The 24,020-nt window shown below is 42.6% G+C and overlaps 1 protein-coding gene across 1 annotated transcript in view; it reads right to left on the bottom strand.

The window, feature by feature from the left end:
• Positions 1 to 24,020, bottom strand: part of ZEB1 (zinc finger E-box binding homeobox 1) — a 147,698-nt gene that overhangs the window by 22,479 nt on the left and 101,199 nt on the right. Inside the window, exons 3-6 of the mRNA XM_040434253.1 lie at positions 10,725 to 10,787; positions 6,986 to 7,147; positions 1,368 to 1,570; positions 557 to 662 (exon numbers count right to left, since the gene is read on the bottom strand). Of these exons, the coding sequence (XP_040290187.1) occupies positions 557 to 662; positions 1,368 to 1,570; positions 6,986 to 7,147; positions 10,725 to 10,787 (534 nt within the window). The remainder of the gene's footprint in view (positions 1 to 556; positions 663 to 1,367; positions 1,571 to 6,985; positions 7,148 to 10,724; positions 10,788 to 24,020) is intronic.

The raw sequence follows: 24,020 nt of genomic DNA, 5'->3' as shown, positions 1-24,020 counted from the left end.
GTTCTTCTTCTGTAAAAGAGCCAGCCTGACCGAGACGCCTCCTGGGTAATCAGCTGTTATCTCTTACACCATGAATGGCCATCCCTGAACTATATGGACAGGCCAGGTCAGGTACAGCAGGGAGACTTCACTACCTTAATGTCCACATGTACAAATAGGGACGCGAGTTCTTCTAGGTGACCTAACCAAGAAAACAAGGAGATAATTCAGCTCTAGTGTAAAACGTACAGTCAGTTTAAGCGTGGTCATACCCTTAATATAATAATAGATCAGCCTTTGGCCGACAGCTATTACTTTAAACCTGACCAAGCCTGCATGTGTTCTCCATAGGCAGAGAGGAATAAGTCGCTGATATACACCTCTGGGGGTCATGCTGATATCTGACCCCAATGGCAGACCAGGGGGAGAGTTGGGACACCTCAATACACAAGATAATCAGCCCCGTCTTGCTGAAAGCAGCAGGTTCAGCCAATATTCATCTAATGCATGTGTGTGTCAATGCAGACGGTAGACCACCTAATTATACGTCCCCGAGCACAGGACAGGACATACTTACCACTGTGAATCCGTAAGTGTTCCTTTAGATGATGTTTGTATTTGAAAGCTTTTCCGCATTCAGTGCATTTGAATTTACGGTTTCCTCCAGACTGTGTTACATGCCTCTGTGAGAGACAAACCACGTACAGTCAGCTAGAAGACACAAGTACCTACTACAAAATACAGCAAGGAAAGCCACAAACTTCTAACGAATGGATGCAGAAGGAAATCCTAAAAATATTATTTTTTAATTTTAATTGATGCAGTCCATAGCTTTACCATGAAAAGTTAAACCACCGCTCTGTCCTCTTCTCCGAGCTGCAGCCGTGGTGTGTTGATTTGGCTGCAGCGGTGACATCCCACATACTGCTGCAGCCAAGCACTTGCCTCAGCCACCTCATGTCTTACATCACAGAAGCCAGTGACTGGCTTCAGTGGTATATGGGATATCAAGACAATACATCACAGCCGCAGCCTGGAGAACAGTACAGAGGCCACGCCGGATCAGAGGGAGCATGGGAAGGTACATTTTTTTTTCTTTATCATCTTACCAGGCTCTCTTTGGTAGACTGACAGACAGCGGAGCACACAGAGTGCAACTGTCTGTACATGGAGTTGTAAGACATGGAATTTATTATAATGTTTTCCCTATCAGCAGGACCTCTGGGAACCCAAATCGACTTGAAGGGGCTTTGCTGCATTTCCCTGCAAAGCCAGGTGGCCAGAGTCTCTGTGCATGGGATGCAGCATCAGTCGCAGAATCGGTGGAGATCACAGCTATACACCATCACTTCATGAGATGGTGAGACTAAATCGAAGCAATGACGTACCTGATCTTTTCCTGACTTGTGTGAGGTCATGTGACGGTCGAGCTGAGTTCTATAGGCAAACGTATAACTGCACATAGAACAGCTGAAGTTATCTTCATTCTTCTCATGCCTGTATTTAATGTGTTCCTTCAACGATGTGTAGCGCTTGTATCCCCTATCACAGTATGGGCAGGTAAGGAGCTGGGAAAATGCATCTGGAGTTCCTGTGGACGACATTAAACAGAAGTCATCAATAAATTGGTTGAGCATCTTACCTAATAGACATCTACACAATATCGGCGAGTGGAAAGTTCACAGAATCAGGAACAAACAATAAGACACCGGCATGGGAAAAAAAAAAAAAAAAAAGACTAATTTCTCCAAATTGTATATCCAGTGGTCATCTGCTTACGACAAACTATTTGTCATGTGCCACACCAGCAGGACGGGACCATCTTTTCTCGCAAACAGGCAGATGGACAATGAGCTGGTGGCCATCCACAAATGACTGCGGACATAGGGGGAGATTTATCTAAACTGGAGCTCAGGGTCCACTTTTCATTTTTCTGAGCTATTTAAAAAAATAAAAACGATCAATCTGATTGGTTGCTAGGGACGGCCAAGTGAGTTTCCCGTTGCGCTAGCTTTGATAAATCTCCCACTTAATGTCTAATGGACTTTGTTGACGGCAGCAATTTGACATATGATCAAACACCGGCCATTCCGACAGACATTTAATCAACCCTCCATACATTCCCTCTGTCACCTGCCACAGTTACTGTATTACTCTGGTCGGCTTCCCCGCTCCAGCGTGCTGCCGCTCCATACAGCATAATAGAGAATGCATATCTAACTGGGCGGCTGGGGTCCCCTTATACCAGTGATTGTGGGGTGTCACAACGGTAGGGTTCCCATCAATCTAACATTTAGCACCTATGCTATGGAGAGATAATAACATGTTATTAATGGAAAAAAAAACACTGAAACTAATAAGAAAGCCCTTGGCTTAGGAACCCCACTATTACACGAGAACCATAACCACCACATGGTCACTAATGGAATTCACAATATTCCAAAAAAATAAAAAAGGTGCACCTTTTAAGAGGGTATCACATTACAACAAGTTATCCCCTATCAACTAAATAGGGGATAAGTGTCTGATCGGCAGGGGTCCAACTGTTGGATAGGAAGCACTAGAAAGGGGACCTGTGTCCCCCTGTTTGAAAGGAGCAGTGCACCGGCATGTGTTCTCCATTTCAGCTCAATTTCTGGCAGTCCCATAGAGTTGCATGGAGTGGCATCACGCATGCAAGTCCCCTGATCCATTTATTTAGGGGAGGGGAGGGACATGGCCCTGCGGTAGGACACCTGATGATCAGACACTTATATCCTATACTCTGGGTAGGTGAAGAGTTCTACTAATGGGGCAATCCCTTTCGTAAAACGAGCCAACATTCCTCTCTATGCCCCTTATCTATTAATTACGGACCAGTGAGTGTCAGAGAATTAGACCCAGCCAACACAAAGGCCGCGCCTGTCTATTTAGCGGCCACCCTCTCAATACAGCGTCACTCCAAAGATGTAGAGCTCCACTGACACCTGTGCATTTCTAAGGGGTGGTAAACCTCTTCTTTCTTGTGATAAGGTATTATTTTAGAGTGCACGGAAGCTGAAAATCTCACATCCTTAAAATTTCATTGTTAACCTGACCTCCAAAATAGCTGGTGATATGAGAGATAAAAAGGGAGGTTAGGTGCGTTCACTCTTCCTTCCAGCCATCACTTTCTCACACGCTGTTCATAAGTCATTGTACTTTTATATTACAGTATATTAAAGTATTCTTTGCTTCCAGCCGCTACTGTAAATTGCACCTCGTGGCAGACTCTACCAACTCCGCTCGAATTAGAATTTATCTGAATTATTAGTATTTTTCATTTTTGTGTTATTGCTGCTGTAGAGAGTCTTCTGCAGCTGGGATACCTTCAAAGTACCTTCAAGGTGGTCTCATCTCCATCACAGTATGGAGAAAACACAGCCGGTAGGCCTTCAATGCAAGTAATATGAACAAAGGATCAATGCAAGTAAGGCAGGGTGGACATTTGTCGAGCAGTAAATGGTTTCATCCAATGAAAATGAGTTTTATGGGTCAAAAGAAATAGTTTTAGGACCACAGACATTAGGGTAAGTCCACATGTAGTGGCGGCGGTTTGGCCTCTGTTACCATGAAAAGGGTTATCCAGGGATTAAATATTGATGGCCTATCCTCACTGGTGACTTGTGTTTCTTTATAGCAAAAACAATAACCATGTTTTATTTTGTGTAATTTTTACTAAATTTTTGCATTGTTCTTTTCCATGCGAGAATTGAAGCAAATCTGAGTCACAGCACTGCTGTAAATTTGAATCAGGAGTGACAATGTGGAGCTCTAGCCTGCATCTTTGCACCACTTCCAAGACTTTGTAGGCCCATACAAAAATGGAGGCTTCATGATTATTCATACCACATTGGGAATCTTTGGATAAAAGGGACATAGATGAACTAGAGCAGGCACAGAAGAGGGAAACTAAGCTAATTATAGGGAGTTTGTCAGCAGTGTTGACCATGCTAAACAGCTGACAGCAATAGGCAGCGGTCAGGAGAGCAGGACACACATACCCTTTGTGAAGCTAATATTATCAGGAGTAGTTTGAATGAGGTTTTTCCTCTGCCCGGTTCTGCTCCTGCAAGTGCATTGGAGTTTCACTGTGACATGCTCTCTGCATCAAGCTGCTGGAGAGCCCCTACTCTCTGCTCTGACAGCTGAAGCATCCCACCAGGATAAGACAACAGCTTTCACTCAAAAGAATAAATAAGGGGCTGTAAAACAACTCAATGCAGAGAGCACAGGACACTTCAGGAAGGCTCTGCCTCCAAACCACTTGCAGGAGCAGAACCTGGCAGAATAAAAGTTCATATTCACACTACTCCTGATCCCCATGCCCTACCTAAGTGTTGTCAGCAGTTTAGCATGGTCAAAACTGATGAAAGATTCCCTTTAATGCAGTATCAAAACAGTTTAACAAACTCAGGGTTATTCAGTTTAGAAAACAATATGGATTAGGGGCAACCTAATTAAAATGAACACACATCAATGGACGGTAAAGAGGTCTTTCTAATGATCTTTTTATACCTAGGCCAGCACCCATGACAAGAGGACATCCTCTATGTCTATGTTTCGCCATCACAGACGGGGATTTTTTACTGTTAGAGAAGTGAAACTATGGAAATCACTGCCACAGGAGGTTGTGATGGTTGAGTGATTGCATAAGTTCAAGAGGTGTCTGGATGATTTTACAAGTTATGGATTCTAGATTTCTGGAGATGGCACACAGAGTCAGGGGTTTACTCCGAGTGCCATATTTGGAGTTCAGGAAGGAATTTTCCCCTAGTATGGGACAACTGTTATCCTTCATAGGGTTTTTTGCTAGCCTCTTGGTCAACCTGGTAGGATTACAGGTTGGACTAGATGGACCTGTGACTTTAAGCTCATCCACTATATAATACTTTGTTACAAAATGGCAGCAGTCATTGTAGGAAGGGAAAGCTTTTGGGGATCCTAAGAAGAGGGTATTCGGTAACTGCATGTAAATCTATCATATTATAGGAAAACCTCCTTTTAAAATAATCCTCTACCGAAACTCTAAAAATTAAAGACAGCTGCCCCGTGTCATACGGGCTGGTTCTCTTTACACCGCTTCCTGTCCCTCCACTGCCTTTCCACAACTTGATGGATGTGTCACTTCTAATTAGGATGTTAAAACATTTTGATGCCAACTTTGGATGCATGGTTTCCTTAAAATAGGAGGTTGCAGCATGTGAAGACAACTGATTGAAAATATTTGGGAACTTGCATGGCCTTTTTCAGGCCATGCCCCGATTACACAAAACACCCCTCGTTTGGTTCTTCACTCCAGCTCCTCAGTGCACTTTGGCTCCTGGGAATGACAGCTCTTTTGCCTACATACAGGTCGAGTACCTGGAAGGATGCTTTCCAGGAGAAAGCAGCCCTCCATCTGCACTCCTGGGATTTTCCTGGAGAGTTGACATGTATGAGTTAAAAGGCATCCCCTGCCTCCCCAACCATAAATGGTGCAAGGCTGCCTCGCCCCCACCCTTCCTCTCCTTCACCCTGCTCATTTTCTTGGCACAAGTACAAACACAGAAGCAGGGAGTGAGCAGGGCTGAAGCAACTTCATAAGTGCTGCAATCAATGGCGAATGCAGCATCTAAGGAGTTTGAAAGAGCGATGGGACTCATCTTCAACGACTGATACCCTGCAACACAATAGCAAGGTGCCTATTCTTTACTATGGCAACTGGGGGCCTTACTATGCCCCTCAGGTCTGCTATAGGCATCAGACTATTCGGCCACAAAAGAATTTATACTGACAGACAAGAATGCTTTGGAACACTATGCATGTCAAGTAATCAAGTGATCACAGGATGGCACAAAATAAATAATAAAAGTTACGGTACATTAGGTTAAATACAATTTATTAAAACAAAAATACCTCCACCCTCAAACAAATAAAAATCAATTTTTGTCAAAAAAAATAATACATTTTTGAAAAGTAATAAACTAGATATACAGCACTGCTGCAATAATAAGAGCCCATAGAGAAAAAGATCACATATTATGTAAACCACATTGCATGAAAAAAATAAAATAAAAATAGAACATAAAATAACAATGGTGAATAGCAGTTGTTAATGGCTGGAGACTTCTGCAGGCCCAGCTGGGATCTTAGCGGCAGGACATTTAAGTTGTAGTGTCTCCTGGTTGGATGCTACAGCTGTCATTCTGAGAAGAGGGGGAGGAGCTGTAAAGCAGCTCAATGCAGACTGAACTTCACAGTGAAGCTCCGGCTCAACGGCAGAATCTAGCAGAATAAAAGTTCATATTCAAACCACATCAGATCAGAAAGGCTATACAAAAGGTACGTTTGTACTGCTCTCCCCATCCCCTAACTGGTGCTGTCAGCAGTTTCGCAATGCTTTAGCACTAAAATCAATATTCTACTCCACTCCTTATGTCATATTCATTGAGGTCAAGATAGAAATATTCTTTTTTCCATAAATGAAGACTGAAATCTACGCCAGTTAGGTACCGAAATAGATTTCAGTTTAGGTGCACGGACTGCCAGTGCTGCACCTAATTTAAGAAGTGGCAGGAGCCTAGTCATAGATTAGGCGCAGCCTTCAGAAGCACAAGTTGATATTCTTGTCTATGATCAATTCCACCCATAGACGTCACAGACACTGGGTTCCCACTCAAGACTCTTTCTATAAGCCAAAGCAGGAGGCTGGTAAATAAGCAATCAAAATTCAGGAGGACTTTGAATAAGTGTAGGGCAATATACCCTTCTCTACCAATTACATACTTGCAGTGAGGTGACATTTTATTATAAATTCACTGTAAAAATCACAAAAATACAGTGAGACCATTGCAATACAAAGTGCCGTCTGGAACAGCCATCAACCAATAAAACAGAATAAATCAGATATTTATAATACGAGACCAATGCCTCTAGCCATTTGTAAGCGTTGTTCAATATTCTCTCACAAAAAAAAAAAAAGAGACTTAGAAACGGCTATAATTACCATTTTCATCATGGACACTAGCCTCGGGCGTGCCCTGCCTCTGGTCATCCTCGGGTGCTTCTGGATAGATGACAGCCGTATCACCTTGCTGGAGGAACTCTTCCACATTAGGATCATGGTTTTGTTCATTTTCTACATCGGAGTCACATTCTTCATCGTGAACTAGAAAGAAATTATTAGGATGTTAGAATATTGAGAATTTTTTTTTTTTTTACGGAAAGGTTTCATGACATTTCTGATGCTTTTTTCCAATTTTCCATGTTAATACCTGTCAAAAGAATCCTGAACTCTGAGTTTTTATACTAAACCTCATCATCATAATCACCACAAAGGATTACAATGAAAAAGGTAAAATCTCTATTTCACAGCACAATACAGCATAAATAATTTACAATAGGTCATGCTCACAGCTCATCTCCACCCCCTCCCTGCAAAGTGACCTCCTTAGACAGCGCACCTCCATCCCTTCCCTGCAAAGTGACCTCTGTAGCCAGCTCACCTCCACCCCCTCCCTGCACGGTGTCCTCTGAACAGGTCACAGAGCATGTCCATGTGGCTGCTGTAAATCTCTGAACTGCTGTTAACATAGGACAGCAGCAACTCAGGCAAGATGGTAACCACTGTTCAGAAAACTTAATTTTATTTAAAAAATATATATAAAATGTCCTTTCCTAGACTCCCGAGTGACCTGATCTAGGAATGTATCTCTACATTATTAGACTCTCTGACATTTACAACTTTATGGAAGCATTTTTGGTAAATTCATGTGCAGTTAAAGAGGACCTTTCACTAGTTTAAAAACTAACTATATCAGTGGGCAGAGCGGCGCCCAGGGGTCCCCCTGCACTTACTAGTATGTCTGGGCGCCGCTCCGTTCGCCCGGTATAGGCTCCGGTGTTTGCAGCTCCCTCTGTTGTACTGGGCGGAGTTTTTGTATTAGGGTTGTCCCTTTGTATTAGGGAGTCCCAGGCTATGAGCTGTGCGCTACGATTGGCCAGCGCTGCAGCAAGGGACAACCCTAATACAAAAACTCCGCCCAGTACAAAAGAGGGAGCTGCAAACACCAGAGCCTATACCGGGCGAACGGAGCGGCGCCCAGACATACTAGTAAGTGCAGGGGGACCCCTGGGAGCTGCTCTGCCCACTGATATAGTTAGTTTTTAGTTTTTAAACTAGTGAAAGGTCCTCTTTAAGCCCCACCACAGGAACGCCCAAACCCCAACTAAAACTGCCAGCTTCTGGGCGGGGTTTGTATAAACTCCACCCATTTGACCAAGCTCAGGCTGAATTTGCCAGGATTATCTTTCAAAATTAGGGACCGTCCCTGCAAATTCCAGATTGTTGGCATCTATGTGAAAGCTGTGTGGCAACCCATGTGAAGGGAGCTAAAAAGAAGAGGCAACTCGAGAGCCAGAATACTGACAGGCCAAGTTCAAAATTAAATGGATAATGTTCTATATATTTTTGTCTTCTTGACAGCTGGTATTATATCCTAATATACGTGATACCATCAAATCATTGAAGGATTTGGGTATAGTTGGACTTCTGACAGACGTGACAGCTGATAAATCAGTCACACCCTGCAATTTCCAGAAAAGGTGGATAAAAACTGGAAAACCTCATTAATCTGGGAGCATCTGACAAGACAGCCATATGTGAGAATGCATCAATTCTAGTCCTGGCCCATGTCCTTAGCAGAAGAATGTCAGGGATGAAATAAACCTAGTTGAAAGTCAAAGTCTGATAAACAAGGCCACCTAGCATACCTCTTATTAAAAGACAACAACTTTTATTTGTGTCCCAGTTCTTCAATTCAAATAATTATATAAAAGTAGAATTATACTATAAATTAATGCCATAGGTTCACGTCATGATCTTCAGACCCTTTCACTTATTTCACATTTTGTTATGTTGCGGTCTTGAGCTAAAGTAAAAAAAAAAAAATATTAAATCAAGTTTTTCCCCATCATTCTGCACTCAATACTCAAGTGAAAACAGAATGTTCAATCTTTGCTAACTTATTGAAAAAGGAAAGACTAAAATCCTGCACGGACATAAGTATTCAGACGGTTTACACAGGACTTTGTGGAAGCACCTTTGGCAGCGATTACAGCCCCCAGTCTTCTTGGGTAAGATGCCACAAGGTTTGCACACCTGGATTTGGGGATTTTCTACCATTCTTCTCTGCAGATCCTTTCAAGCTCTGTTAAGTTGGATGGTGACGATTGGTGGACAGCCATTTTCAGGTTTTTCCAGGAATGTTCGAATGGGTCCAAGTCAGGGCTCTGGCGGGGGCCGCGCAAGGACATTCACAGAGCTGTTTCTAAGCCACTCCTGTGTGCTTCGGGTCATTGTCTGTTTGGAAGGTAAATCTTCGGCCCAGAGGACTCTAGATCAAGTTTTCATTATGAATATCTCTATTTTGGCTCCATTCATCTTTCCCTCAACTATGACCAGTCTCCCTGTCCTAGCCGCTGAACCGCTTCCCCCTCCCCACACACAATGATGCTGCCACTACCATGCTTCACTGTATGGATGGTATTGAGCAATGCATGGTTTCCACCAAACAATGTTTAGAATTGAGGCCAAAAAGTTCAATCTTGGTTTCATCAGATCAAAGAATCTTGTTTCTCAAAGTGCGAGAGTCCTTTATTTTTTATTTTTTTACAAACTTGTGGGTCGTTTACTGATGAGAGGCTTCTTTCTGGCCACTCTGCCATAAAGTCCAGATTGATAAAATGCTGCAGTTATGGTTGACCTTCTGGAAGATTCTCCTATCTGCACACAGGATATTTGGAACTCAGCTAGAGTGACCATTGAGTTCTTTGTCACCTCTCTTACCAAGGCCCTTTGTCCTTGATTCTGTTTGGTGGGACGACCAGCTCTAAGAAAAAGTCCTGGTTGTTACAAACTTCTTCCATTTGAGAATTATGGAGGCCACTGTGCTCTTGCAAACTTTCAGTGCAGCAGATTTTTTTTTTTACCCTTCTCCAGACCTGTGCCTCCACACAATCCTGTCTCTGGGCTCTACAGGCAGTTCTTTCCTCCCGATGCCATGGTTTTTGAACTGATATGCATGGTCACACAGTGGTGTGCGTTTCCAAATCTTGTCTAATCAACTGAATTTACCACAAGTGGACTCCAATCAAGGTTAAGAAGCATCTCAAAGATGATCATGAGAAATGGGAGGCTTCCAGAGCTAAATTTCAAGTGTCATAGCAAGCGTATGAATATTCATGTCTATGCAAAATTTTAGTTTTATCTTTTTAATAAATTTGCAAAAATTCCTAAAATTCTTTTCACTTTCTCATTATGGTGTATTGAGTGCAGATTGATTGGGAAAAAATGTGATTTTTTTTTTTTTTTACTTTTAGCACAAGGCCACACAATAAAATGTGAAAAAAGTGAAAGGGTCTGGAGACTTTCCAAATGCACTGTAGCTGTCAGTCAACTACAATAAATACACCGATACATTTTCCCTATACAGTTCCATTTCTACTGCTACCCTTCACATATTATATTATAAAACTGGCTGCCTGCAGCCACCACTAGAGGGAGCTCAGTGGTGTGAATTCCGAACAGGAACAGCAGAAGGAGTTCCTCTGAGCCCCAAGCAGCTATGTGGTTGTGAGGCATATAGAGGTTTTTTTCTGTTAGATTCCATATGGATTAGAGGGACAGCACATTATGACTCAGACACCATAATATGAAGATCAAAGTTAATAAATTATGAAATTACCTGTACTTCCTAGATCATCCAACTCAGCTTCAGGCCCCAGGAGTTCATTGACTTCTGTCGCATCTGTAAAATAGGCACATAAACAATTCAAAAAAGTGCAGCCACGTGTGTAATATAATATATATGCCCGTATGACCTAATCACAACAGGCATCCAATCACCCAGTCAATGCCTTCTTCACAGAAAACATTTACACATTTGTTAAAATCATATAAATGCAATTACATTTTGCACGTGATCTTTGATGTACTCATTGACAAGAAAACTAAAAAAAAAATCCAAATAGAAATGTCAAATTTCTGCAAAACTTGGCATGTAGTTACGTCTCAGGCAGATGTGTAAGTAATTACAGATGTGGTCTGATAAAAACTGGGTCTTGCCACAAGAGGGAGTAAAAATGCTTCCCTAGCTGTCCTATAAAAAAATAAAAAAAACTCTCAGACCACCAGTAGAGAAAAATTAACTGATCTGCTGATGAGCAATAGCAGCTCCCAGTTTTGTTCTTCATCACCCAGACAGGTGGCACCTTCATCACACACCACAGTCTCTGCCCAGACTATTTTCAAGATCTTAGCATAAGGAAATTTGGTGTCACGGCGTCTATTACATGTCATGGCATTGACGTCCACCTTAGTCTTCGCTTGTGGTGAACAAGAAACCTGGACTGCTACAGACTGGAACCGTATTGTCTTTAGTAATGATTTTGGGTTCCATTTGGGGTCTTACGACTGTCATGTTCGACTATGAAGACCTCGTGGTAAGTGCTTCAATCCCACATTTAATGTAGAGCAGCACCTTGCCCTAACTGCTGGTGTGATGATTTGACGAGCCATCACATATCACTTCTAGGGGTGACCGAGCGTTGGATGACGGACACTAAGAGCTCAGCAACATCCTGCTGCCACATGTGTTCCTCTCATGGCAAGGCTTTCAACTGGGATTCCTCAGCAGGACAATGGTCACCCACACACAGCAAGGGTTTCCAAGGATTGTCTCCATCAGATTGTAAGATTTCCTTGGCTGCCCGGTCACCAATCCAGCATTTATGGGACTCGGTTGGAAACCAGCTTCAGCAACCTACAGCTGTGCAGGTTCTACAGGTCCAGCTGTGGACAAATGTTCTGCAGGATACCATATGGAAAATGTATCCTCCATAACCAACCTAAACTCATCTTGTAACTAGGCTAGAGGAGGCTCAACAGGGTCCTAGAGCCTCCTTTTTTTTTTGTACGGTTTTCCCCTGATAACCTTTTTTGTCAATGAGTGTACATGGGATCAACCAGGCGCCATGGGAATATATCTCAAAGTGCAACTCCACACTATCAATAAATGACCAACTGGTGTGCCACGGTAAGATTGGTTTACTATTCAAGTTTAGGAGACTTAAGCACAGACTACTCAGGAGTACCTCACTGATGAACACCGGCAACCACAGCTCGAATAAGTTTACATCTCCGTCGGAGGCTCCATTTCCGCTAAAAAAAAGCTGACACCCAAACTGACCCAATTATAGTCACCTATGTGCTGAATCTGGCACTCCAATTGAGAAGAACAACGGAAATAACTAGCAGTGGCATGAATGTGGCCTAATGTTGACTTACTGTACACTACATACCGGGTCCCAATACAATAGACGGAAGATGGCCCACCACCTACAATGTCCTATCTATAATACTGGTGTCCCTTTAGACGCGGTATAGCATCACGGCCCACATGTAAGTGTTATCTCTCCATATCCTATAACTTTGCCCGTGTCATCTCCATAAAACTCCCAAGTCCCAATGAGAATGTTATAATTTTTCTGATACACCCCATGGCAAAAATAAAATTATAATAATTAGTATTTGTTTCATGAGACCTTTATCATTGTCCTAATTTTAGAGGATCTTAATGCTGACCATGTCATGACACCCATCAGAGAGCAGCCCTCAAAGTTCCCATTTTGGATCTTTTAAATAGGAAATGGACCACAATAAAATGATTTCACGAACCCCATATATCAGTTTTTCCACATGAGAATTCCTCCTAAATCTAATAGGCAGAAGGCTGTAAAGCCAAAAAATAGTAGGTATGTATGCTCAAAATGGGGGTCCAAAACTGGACTTTGTCAACTTTAAATCATAAGCTCACCTCTGAGAAATAACTATGCATAACCCCTTTGGAACGATGCCAGTGTCTTAAGAGAAGTAGCAAGTGTGTTGGCATCCCCATGTTCTTAAGGGAGAGGTATACTAGGAATTTTCATATAGCAGGCGATAACTGGGGCATTAGTATCCCACCCGAGAAGGTCCATCATAGTGACCTGAAGTTATTTTATAAATTGACCTATGGATATTATTACATGTTGCATATTTTCGATAAATGGTGATGATCAAGTTCATGTTTCGAGGAATCTTTCCAATATCAATCTATATATAAATAATACCGCAGGACACAAGCACATAGATAAAAAAAAAATAAAAGACTGCATGGAGGACGTACAATCTACAATTAGTAAGGCTATGCTCACATCTATGTTTAGGCATTCCGGTAGTCCGCTCGGGCAGAGGAAAAGACTACCAGAATTACCGTATCACGCACAGCCAGATACAGTCACATTCCCCAGCAGACCACCATTGACTGTAACAGGATCTGACTGGTTTCTGGCATAAAGGTCAGCTTTCTGCCAGACAACTACCGTTGCATGCAGCTGTATTTGCCTGGCAGAAATCAGGCATATGTGCCGGAAACCCTCTGGATCCCATTGAAGTGAATTGTGATCCAGCAGTGCCCGGCTATTTATGGTAATTCTGGTAGTCTGTTCCTTATCCGGAACGCCTAACTGTAGATGTGAACATAACCGAAGATACAAAAAAAAAATTTATGCCCCCCCCACCAATCTCCTATGTGGCTTTGCATTGCAATGGGTGAAATCTACAGTGACAACCTGCAACACTCTGTTTCTGAATGGGGTTTATTTACATTGCAGCCTTTTGGATCATGCTCCACAAATCAAATTTATTGACTAAGGCCCCTTTTCCACGCGGGAGCAAAGCATGATGCGAACGCATTGTACCCGCACTGAATCCAGACCCATTCATTTCAATGGGTCTGTGTACATGAGCGTTGTTTTTGAAGCATCACTTGTGCGTTGCGTGAAAATCGCAGCATGTTCTATATTCTGCGTTTTTTCACGCAGCCCTGGCCCCATAGAAGAGAATGGGTTTACGTGAAAAACGCGTCGCATCCGCAAGCAAGTGCGGATGCGTTGCGTTTTTCACCGATTGTTGCTAGGAGATGTTGTTTGTAAACCTTCAGTTTTTTATCATGCGTATGAAAAACACATCAATGCGCATTTCACCCGCGCAAAAAAAAACTGAACCACTGAACGCAATCGCAGACAAAACTGACTGAACTTGCTTGCAAAATGGTGCAAGTTTTCCTAAACGCACCCTGAACGCATCTGGACCTAATCCGTATCGTTCATGTGCAAGAGGCCTAATATGTGAAGTGCAAGGCACATGTTAAAGACCGTATAGGAGGAATTAATAGAACAGCAGTTTCCGGGTGAGACCTTTGACAAGGTTACCGGCTTTCCTTTAGTGAATGGCAGAGGGCATGAGGAGCAGCATTCCAGCAAAGACAAAGAGGATATGAGTCTTAAAGGGGATTTCCAGCTTCGGGCACTTTTTGAAATTTCAAGTCCAGCCTGCTGTACTGTACCTGTTGAAACAACAAAAACATACTCACCATCTCCCTTCTATGGCCTCCCAGTCTCCGTCCTGTAAACTTCTGGTTTGACGGGGTCATGTGCACCTCTGCAGCCTATGACCGGCCTCAGCGGTGACATGTGCCCAAGCGGCATGTCACTACTGGGTCCCACGCCGCTTAGGGACAATTCAGTGCTGAGGAGAGTCATCGGCTGCAGTGGCACACAACTCCAACTATGTGGAAGTTTATAGGATGGGGACTGAAAGAAGGAAGCCAGGACTGGGCGGCGGGGTACAGTTAGGTATGGTTTATTTCAATGGGTACTGCAGGCTGGGCTTGAATAAAAAAAATAATAAATAAATAAAAAATGGAAAACCCCTATAAGCTGGCCATAACACCATGCAACAATGATTTTGCTACTGAGAGAAAAAGATGTGATTTATACTAAAATGAGCACGCAACTCGGACTTTGCCTGACTCTAGATTTTAACCCCTTAAGGACCCTGGGATTTTCCATTTTTTGCGTTTTCATTTTTCACTCCCCGCATTCCCATAGTCCTAACTAGGGATCGACAGATATTGATTTTTTAGGGCCGATACCGATAATTTGTGAACTTTCAGGCCGATAGCCGATAATTTATACCGATATTCTGTGAAATTTCATTAAAAAAATATTGTTAATGTGTAGTTTAGTTTTTTTTGTAAATCTTTCTTTTTTATTTATACTTAATATTTTGGTGGTTTTTTTCTTACTAACTTTTAGCCCCCTTAGGGACTAGAACCCTTGTCCTATTCACCCTGATAGATCTCTATCAGGGTGAATAGGAGCTCACACTGTCCCTGCTGCTCTGTGCTTTGTGCACACAGCAGCATGGAGCTTACCATGGCAGCCAGGGTTTCAATAGCGTCCTGGCTGCCATGGTAACTGCCAATGTTTTTAATACGGGGGTGGGGGTCGCACTGCGCCACCAATGATTAATACTGGGGGGCTTGGGGGGGGGGGGGGCACACTGCGCCACCAATGAACATAAATCTCTAATTTATTCATATACAGGAGGCGGGAGCTGGCTGCAGAATCACATAGCCGGCTCCCGACCTCTATGAGCAGTAGCTGCGATTGGCGGCACTTGAGGGGTTAACTCAGATCGCAGCTACCGCTCATAGAGGTCGGGAGCCGGCTATGTGATTCTGCAGCCAGCTCCCGCCTCCTGTTCAATTTGAATGAATGAGTAAGTTAACATCATTGGTGGCGCAGTGGCCAAAGCCCCTCCCCTTCCCATCTGCCTCTTCATTGGCGGCAGCAGCATCACAGGGGGAGGGAGACACTGCTTCCTTCTCCCCTGTGCTGCTGAGGGAACACAGAGAGCGCTGTCAGCAGCTCGATCCTTGTTCCCCATACGTTATCGGAATATCGGCAGAATAGATGCCGATAACTCTCAAAATCCTGAATATCGGCCGATAATATCGGTAAAACCGATAATCGGTCAATCCCTAGTCCTAACTTTTAAATTTTTCCATTCACAGCCTTATGAGGGCTTATTTATTGCGGGACAAGTTGTAGTTTCTAATGGCATCATTTACGATTGCATACCATGTAGTAGGAAGCGGGGAAAAAATTCCAAATGGGGTAGAATTGGGAAAAACCGCAATTCTGATAAAAAGGTTTATATTTCATTTTTTTACACTGTACACTATGCGGTAAAATTGACCTATTATCCTCATTCTCCAGGTCAGTACAATTACAACAATACCACACTTGTATAATTTTTCTTCTGTTTTAATACTCAAAAAAAAAAATAATAATAATAAATTATTAAAACCTTTGAAGAAAATTATTTTATTTTTTTTGTGTGAGGGGTCATTTTTTGCAGGACGATCTGTTCTTTTCATTGATACTAACTTGAAGTGTGTGCGACTTTTTGATCACTTTTTATAAAAAAAATTATTGGGTAGTTGAAGTGACAAAAAATAGCAAATTGGCCGTTTTTTATTTTTTTCCCGTTATGCCATTTGCCGTATGCAATTAATATTGTTATATTTTAATAGCATGAGCATTTTTGCACGCGGCGATGCCCATGATGTTTATTTTTTTTTTATTGTTCAAGTAATTTTATTTTAAAGGAAAGGGGGGGTGATTTTAACTTTTATTTTTTTTGCATTTGCAAAAACTTTTTTTTTGTACTTTTTTTTTTTACTTTTAAGTCACCTTGGGTGACAATAACTGGCAATCATTAGATTGCCTATCGTGTTCATTGATGTCTATATAGACACCACTGAACACTTCATTTGCACTATACCAATACAATGCTGCCACCTAGTGGCCTGTATTAGTATAGTCATCTAATAGGCACTGAAGCCTGCTTGAGGCTTCAGCCTATTAGCTCAATGTAACAGGTTCCCCGATCTCAGCCGGGGAACGCTGATACCGGAGCGCAAGTGCGTGACTCCCACTTCCGGACTGCGCAGATGCCATGGTCACATTTGACCACGGCATCTGAAAGGGAAAATGTATGCAATCAGCATTATGGCTGATCGCATACATGTGCCGCGGGTCTCTGCTATTTAAAATAGCAGAAACCCGGTGGCTATGGCGCCCGCTGCACGTGCGAGTGGGTGCCATGTTTGGAGACCGAACTTCTGCCGTACGTCGGCGGAGGTCCTTAAAAGGGTTAAGTTATACATGCAAAGCCTATTCAGTTATAATATTAATGCATTATATTGGAAATATTCCAATGGACATGTCCAGACCTGTTCGGACGCACTGAGGCTGATGTCAGCAGTAAGGATATAAGGCAAGCTGGACAGATTCTGATAAAGTGATTATAGTGTTATAGTGCTATCAGTTTTGAAACTTAAGATGGATAAACGCAAATGTGTCAACGATCCAGACAATTTCTGCTATATATGTGACAAAATAGGCAAAAACACAGAAATATAGTGGCAATTCTGGAGGAGCTGCTCAACCCCTAACACTGTAGCGTGTTTTTCATTGGGGGAGCAGCCCCACCGCATGTGGACCGCAGCAAACGACCATCCCCAGCAAAAAATGCATACGGTGGAGGATGTCGGCGCAGTCCACATGCACCACAAAGGCATCCTACACAAAACGGAGCATTGTGCGGATGAAAATATAATCATATAAATCACAGAAAAAAATGCACCAAACGGATATGCCACTGACTATACTGGCTAGTCATAAATGCAGATATTACACCCAATCTGGGACACGTAAGTGACTAACATGAAGAGCAATTCCGAAAAGATATTTCTACAATGGAGAACAGGTATCAAGGTTGCTGGAATCCCAACATGATGGGGGACTACTGCTGGTTTTTGCAACTGGAAAATATGACTGTTCCCAAACGCAAAAAGCAGATACCTGAAGCACTTTTATCAGTACTGGGCCTTGCTCAAGTAAGAATTTTAAACTGAAAAACAAGACTTTTTGACTGTGCAGACCGGAAGGACGGATGCGGCAATAATACATTCCTATGGAAAAAAATGCCGGATCTGGAATTCAGACAAGTCTTTGGCCTGATCAGTCAAAATGACTGAACTGAAGACCTCCTGAACGGATTACTCTCCATTCAGAATGTATGGGGATATGCCTGATCAGTTATTTTCCGGTATAGAGCCCCTGTGATGGAACTCTATGCCGGAAAAGAAAAACGCTAGTGTGAAAGTACCCTTATGCATAACAAAATTTCGTGACGGATTACAACAATTCTGACTTTGGATTTGTAATCCGCACACTCGATTTAGTATATGACAAATGGTTTTTGCCCAGTAGCAGATGAAAAGTTTTTTTTTTGTTGTAATTGAGGTAATTATTGAATGACAGGCATTTCTCCCGATCCCCCTTACACCCTCACAGTATGAATGTGTTGTGAATGGGAGGGGAGAAAGTCCCCGCCAGACACCTCTGGCAGGTGACTTAACCACCTCCGGACCGCTGTACGCACAGACGCGTCCTGGAGGTGGTTGATTCATTCCGAGTGGACGCGCCGGCGCGTCCTCTCGCGAGACGCGAGATTTCCTGTGAACGCGCGCACACAGGCGCGCGCGCTCACAGGAACGGACGGTAAGAGAGTTGATCTCCAGCCTGCCAGCGGCGATCGTTCGCTGGCAGGCTGGAGATGTGTTTTTTTTAACCCCTAACAGGTATATTAGACGCTGTTTTGATAACAGCGTCTAATATACCTGCTACCTGGTCCTCTGGTGGTCCCCTTTGTTTGGATCGACCACCAGAGGACACAGGTAGCTCAGTAAAGTACCACCAAGCACCACTACACTACACTACACCCCCCCCCGTCACTTATTAACCCCTTATTAGCCCCTGATCACCCCATATAGACTCCCTGATCACCCCCCTGTCATTGATTACCCCCCTGTCATTGATCACCCCCCTGTCATTGATCACCCCCCTGTAAAGCTCCATTCAGACGTCCGCATGATTTTTACGGATGCACTGATAGATGGATCGGATCCGCAAAACGCATCCGGACGTCTGAATGAAGCCTTACAGGGGCGTGATCAATGACTGTGGTTATCACCCCATATAGACTCCCTGATCACCCCCCTGTCATTGATTACCCCCCTGTAAAGCTCCATTCAGATGTCCGCATGATTTTTACGGATGCACTGATAGATGGATCGGATCCGCAAAACGCATCCGGACGTCTGAATGAAGCCTTACAGGGGCGTGATCAATGACTGTGGTTATCACCCCATATAGACTCCCTGATCACCCCCCTGTCATTGATCACCCCCCTGTCATTGATCACCCTCTGTAAGGCTCCATTCAGACATTTTTTTGGCCCAAGTAAGCAGAATTATTATTTTTTTTGCTTACAAAGTCTCATATTCCACTAACTTGTGTCAAAAAATAAAATCACACATGAACCCACCATACCCCTCACGGAATCCAAATGCGTAAAATTTTTTAGACATTTATATTCCAGACTTCTTCTCACGCTTTAGGGCCCCTAGAATGCCAGGGCAGTATAAATACCCCACATGTGACCCCATTTCGGAAAGAAGACACCCCCAGGTATTCCGTGAGGGGCATATTGAGTCCATGAAAGATTGAAATTTTTGTCCCAAGTTAGCGGAACGGGAGACTTTGTGAGAAAAAAATTAAAAATATCAATTTCCGCTAACTTGTGCCAAAAAAAAAAAATTTCTATGAACTCGCCATGCCCCTCATTGAATACCTTGGGGTGTCTTCTTTCCAAAATGGGGTCACATGTGGGGTATTTATACTGCCCTGGCATTCTAGGGGCCCCAAAGCGTGAGAAGAAGTCTGGTATCCAAATGTCTAAAAATGCCCTCCTAAAAAGGAATTTGGGCACCTTTGCGCATCTAGGCTGCAAAAAAGTGTCACACATCTGGTATCGCCGTACTCAGGAGAAGTTGGGGAATGTGTTTTGGGGTGTCATTTTACATATACCCATGCTGAGTGAGAGAAATATCTTGGTCAAATGCCAACTTTGTATAAAAAAAATGGGAAAAGTTGTCTTTTGTCAAGATATTTCTCTCACCCAGCAAGGGTATATGTAAAATGACACCCCAAAACACATTCCCCAACTTCTCCTGAATACGGCGATACCACATGTGTGACACTTTTTTGCAGCCTAGGTGGGCAAAGGGGCCCATATTCCAAAGAGCACCTTTAGGATTTCACAGGTCATTTACCTACTTGCCACACATTAGGGCCCCTGGAAAATACCAGGGCAGTATAACTACCCCACAAGTGACCCCATTTTGGAAAGAAGACACCCCAAGGTATTCCGTGAGGGGCATGGCGAGTTCCTAGAATTTTTTATTTTTTGTCACAAGTTAGTGGAAAATGATTTTATTTTTTTATTTTATTTTTTTCATACAAAGTCTCATATTCCACTAACTTGTGACAAAAAATAAAAACTTCCATGAACTCACTATGCCCATCAGCGAATACCTTGGGGTCTCTTCTTTCCAAAATGGGGTCACTTGTGGGGTAGTTATACTGCCCTGGCATTCTAGGGGCCCAAATGTGTGGTAAGGAGTTTGAAATCAAATTCTGTAAAAAATGACCTGTGAAATCCGAAAGGTGCTCTTTGGAATATGGGCCCCTTTGCCTACCTAGGCTGCAAAAAAGTGTCACACATGTGGTATCTCCGTACTCAGGAGAAGTTGGGGAATGTGTTTTGGGGTGTCATTTTACATATACCCATGCTGGGTGAGAGAAATATCTTGGCAAAAGACAACTTTTCCCATTTTTTTATACAAAGTTGGCATTTGACCAAGATATTTATCTCACCCAGCATGGGTATATGTAAAAAGACACCCCAAAACACATTCCTCAACTTCTCCTGAATACAGAGATACCAGATGTGTGACACTTTTTTGCAGCCTAGGTGGGCAAAGGGGCCCATATTCCAAAGAGCACCTTTCGGATTTCACAGGTCATTTTTTACAGAATTTGATTTCAAACTCCTTACCACACATTTGGGCCCCTAGAATGCCAGGGCAGTATAACCACCCCACAAGTGACCCCATTTTGGAAAGAAGAGACCCCAAGGTATTTTGTGATGGGCATAGTGAGTTCATAGAAGTTTTTATTTTTTGTCACAAGTTAGTGGAATATGAGACTTTGTAAGAAAAAAAAAAAAAAAAAAATCATCATTTTCCGCTAACTTGTGACAAAAAATAAAAAGTTCTATGAACTCACTATGCCCATCAGCGAATACCTTAGGGTGTGTACTTTCCGAAATGGGGTCATTTGTGGGGTGTTTGTACTGTCTGGCCATTGTAGAACCTCAGGAAACATGACAGGTGCTCAGAAAGTCAGAGCTGCTTCAAAAAGCGGAAATTCACATTTTTGTACCATAGTTTGTAAACGCTATAACTTTTACCCAAACCATTTTTTTTTTTACCCAAACATTTTTTTTTTTATCAAAGACATGTAGAACAATAAATTTAGTGCAAAATTTATATATGGATGTCGTTTTTTTTGCAAAATTTTACAACTGAAAGTGAAAAATGTCATTTTTTTGCAAAAAAATCGTTAAATTTCGATTAATAACAAAAAAAGTAAAAATGTCAGCAGCAATGAAATACCACCAAATGAAAGCTCTATTAGTGAGAAGAAAAGGAGGTAAAATTCATTTGGGTGGTAAGTTGCATGACCGAGCAATAAACGGTGAAAGTAGTGTAGGTCAGAAGTGTAAAAAGTGGCCTGGTCTTTCAGGGTGTTTAAGCACTGGGGGCTGAGGTGGTTAAAGGAGTTATCCAATACTAAAAACTGCCGGGCCCCTCACAAGGAATATACTTACCCAGTTCCCCTCCTGGTCCCCGCACCACTGCTGCTTCTCCCGTGCGCTGATGAAAACATCCAGTTTTGGGGAGCAGCCAATGGCAGGCGTGGAAGCTCCCTAGAGTCACAGGTGAATTCCCGTGCTCATCCCCGCTTGCCATTGGCTGCTCCCCCGACACCGAATGTCTTCATCCGTGCACGGAAAGAAGCAGCAGCGGCGGTGCAGGGTAAGTATACCTCCTGTGAAGGGCCCGGCATATGGGGTGGGACAGTTTTTAGCATTGGATAATCCCTTTAAGTCCTCGAGAACAGACATCTGTCACTGGGGTAAATTCGGAAGCTCCCCACACCCCATAAAAAAAAAAAATAATAATAATGTAGTGGGGGAGAGGAGAACCAAATCTGACAGAGGTTTACAATGTATAGGACAGCCAGTAAGTGAGGGGACTGACATCAGATCTAGTAGTTTAGAGTACCGGACGATCTTGAGACTTTTTTTTTTTTTTTTTTTTTTTTTACAATTTGTGGTTTTTTTGTCTCCAACTGACTCTTCACACACCTGTTTGAACCTGTTAGGAGCGTGGGAGCGGATGGAAGATTACTATTAAAGGCAATAGTTTCACCAGGTGGACACTCGGTACCCTGCCGGTTATGACTTGTTAACAGAAATTATACATCAGGATGCACACACATATATTGAGTGAGAGTATATTATATATAAAACAGGCACATTGGAATTATTATAATATGTGGAATTTCGACTGAAAGAACATCAGACTGTAGAACTTCTCGTGACAACCATGTCATGGCTGTGGCAGCTTGCAGGACGCAGCGCGACCCCATTCATCAACGTTACTAGCGATTGCTTCTGATGTACACAGTACTACATCGCAATCTTTGGTTGTGCAATGTGTGACGTCCAAAGCTGCTGTGTAGGGCCAGCCTAAATCTTTACGTGCTTTAACCTCTTCCTACCATCCCTTATGGCAGCTGGCATCCTGCTCTCAGTGACTGGATTGGAGATGACCTCCAAGATGCTGCAGTCAGCATTGACCATGGCATCTGAATGATTTGACCGAGGGAGGAGGCTCCCTCTCCTACCCAAATCACTGCCCCCTCCCTCAATGTGATTGTCGAGTGCCAAGGAGTTGCTATGACAGCTTGAGGCATAAAGGGCCCAAGGCTTGCCATGTGGTGATGCTAATTAGGCCACATAGGTATTATGCCAGTTTTTACAGTAACTAACCTAGTACACTGCAATACAGAAGCATTCCAGTGTATTATCTCAGTGATCAGAGGAAGGATAAAAGGAAAAAAGTAGAGTAGAGAAAAAAAAACTAAAATAACCTCTTGCTTACAAATGCACATAATAATTAGTATCGCCACATCCATAACAACCCATACAACAAAATAATGATATTACTTATATCACATATCAAAATAAAGCTCCCAAAATCTGCAATAAAAAAGCGAGTCATATGCATCCCAAAATGACATCAAGCCCTCACACAGCTTAGTCCATATAAGAAAATAAAAATGTCTTTTGAATGCAGGGACACAAACACAAAATTAGAAACATTTTTGTGCAAAAATGTAAAAAAACGATATCAATTTGCCATCGGTCTAATCATACCAACTTGCACAATAACGTTATCATGTCACTTAGAGTACGGCGTTAAAACAAAACTCGAAAAACAACGGCAAAAGATGATTTTTTTTTTTTTTAAATCAAAGTTTTTTATTAAGATCTGGCAATTGGCAATGTTATACAAAAAGATGATTTTTCATGGCATCACCTCCCAAATTATTTTTTTTACAACTCACCCTGAAATTTTTTTTATAAAACAAGCCCTCAAATGGCCACATCAACAGGGGGAAAAAAAAGGCTTTTGAAGTGTGGAGTTTAAAAATGTACCATGACCTTAAGGGGTTAAACAAGGTCATGTCTAGCTTACATTATTTGTCTGCTACGCCTAGATTAGATGACGGGGAAGCTGAAAGCCACTTCTAAAGGACCTGCCCAGTGTTACTGCAGTTATACACCGTATATGCTAAATACTGCTAGGGCATTACAGAAAAAGGCTAAAAATGTATCTTTCAACCACAGAGACCGGTGAAATGGTTCCAGTCCCCGAGCTGTGAACTCTACCACATGTCTCCAGATTAAAAAAGAAAAGGATTTTGATAAAAAAAATCATCCATCTAGTTGGTTGGGGGCGGTTGGAGCTACATGGCTGCCTATAATAACTGTCCATATGGTTTTTTTTTCCACGGCAAGCGGATCCAGCGGAGTGCAGCCTGACGGATGTCAC

This window comes from Bufo bufo, chromosome 5 (genome assembly GCF_905171765.1).
Source record: "Bufo bufo chromosome 5, aBufBuf1.1, whole genome shotgun sequence".
NCBI classification, from domain to species: Eukaryota; Metazoa; Chordata; class Amphibia; order Anura; family Bufonidae; genus Bufo; species Bufo bufo.
This window is presented reverse-complemented; position numbering and strand designations above follow the sequence as displayed.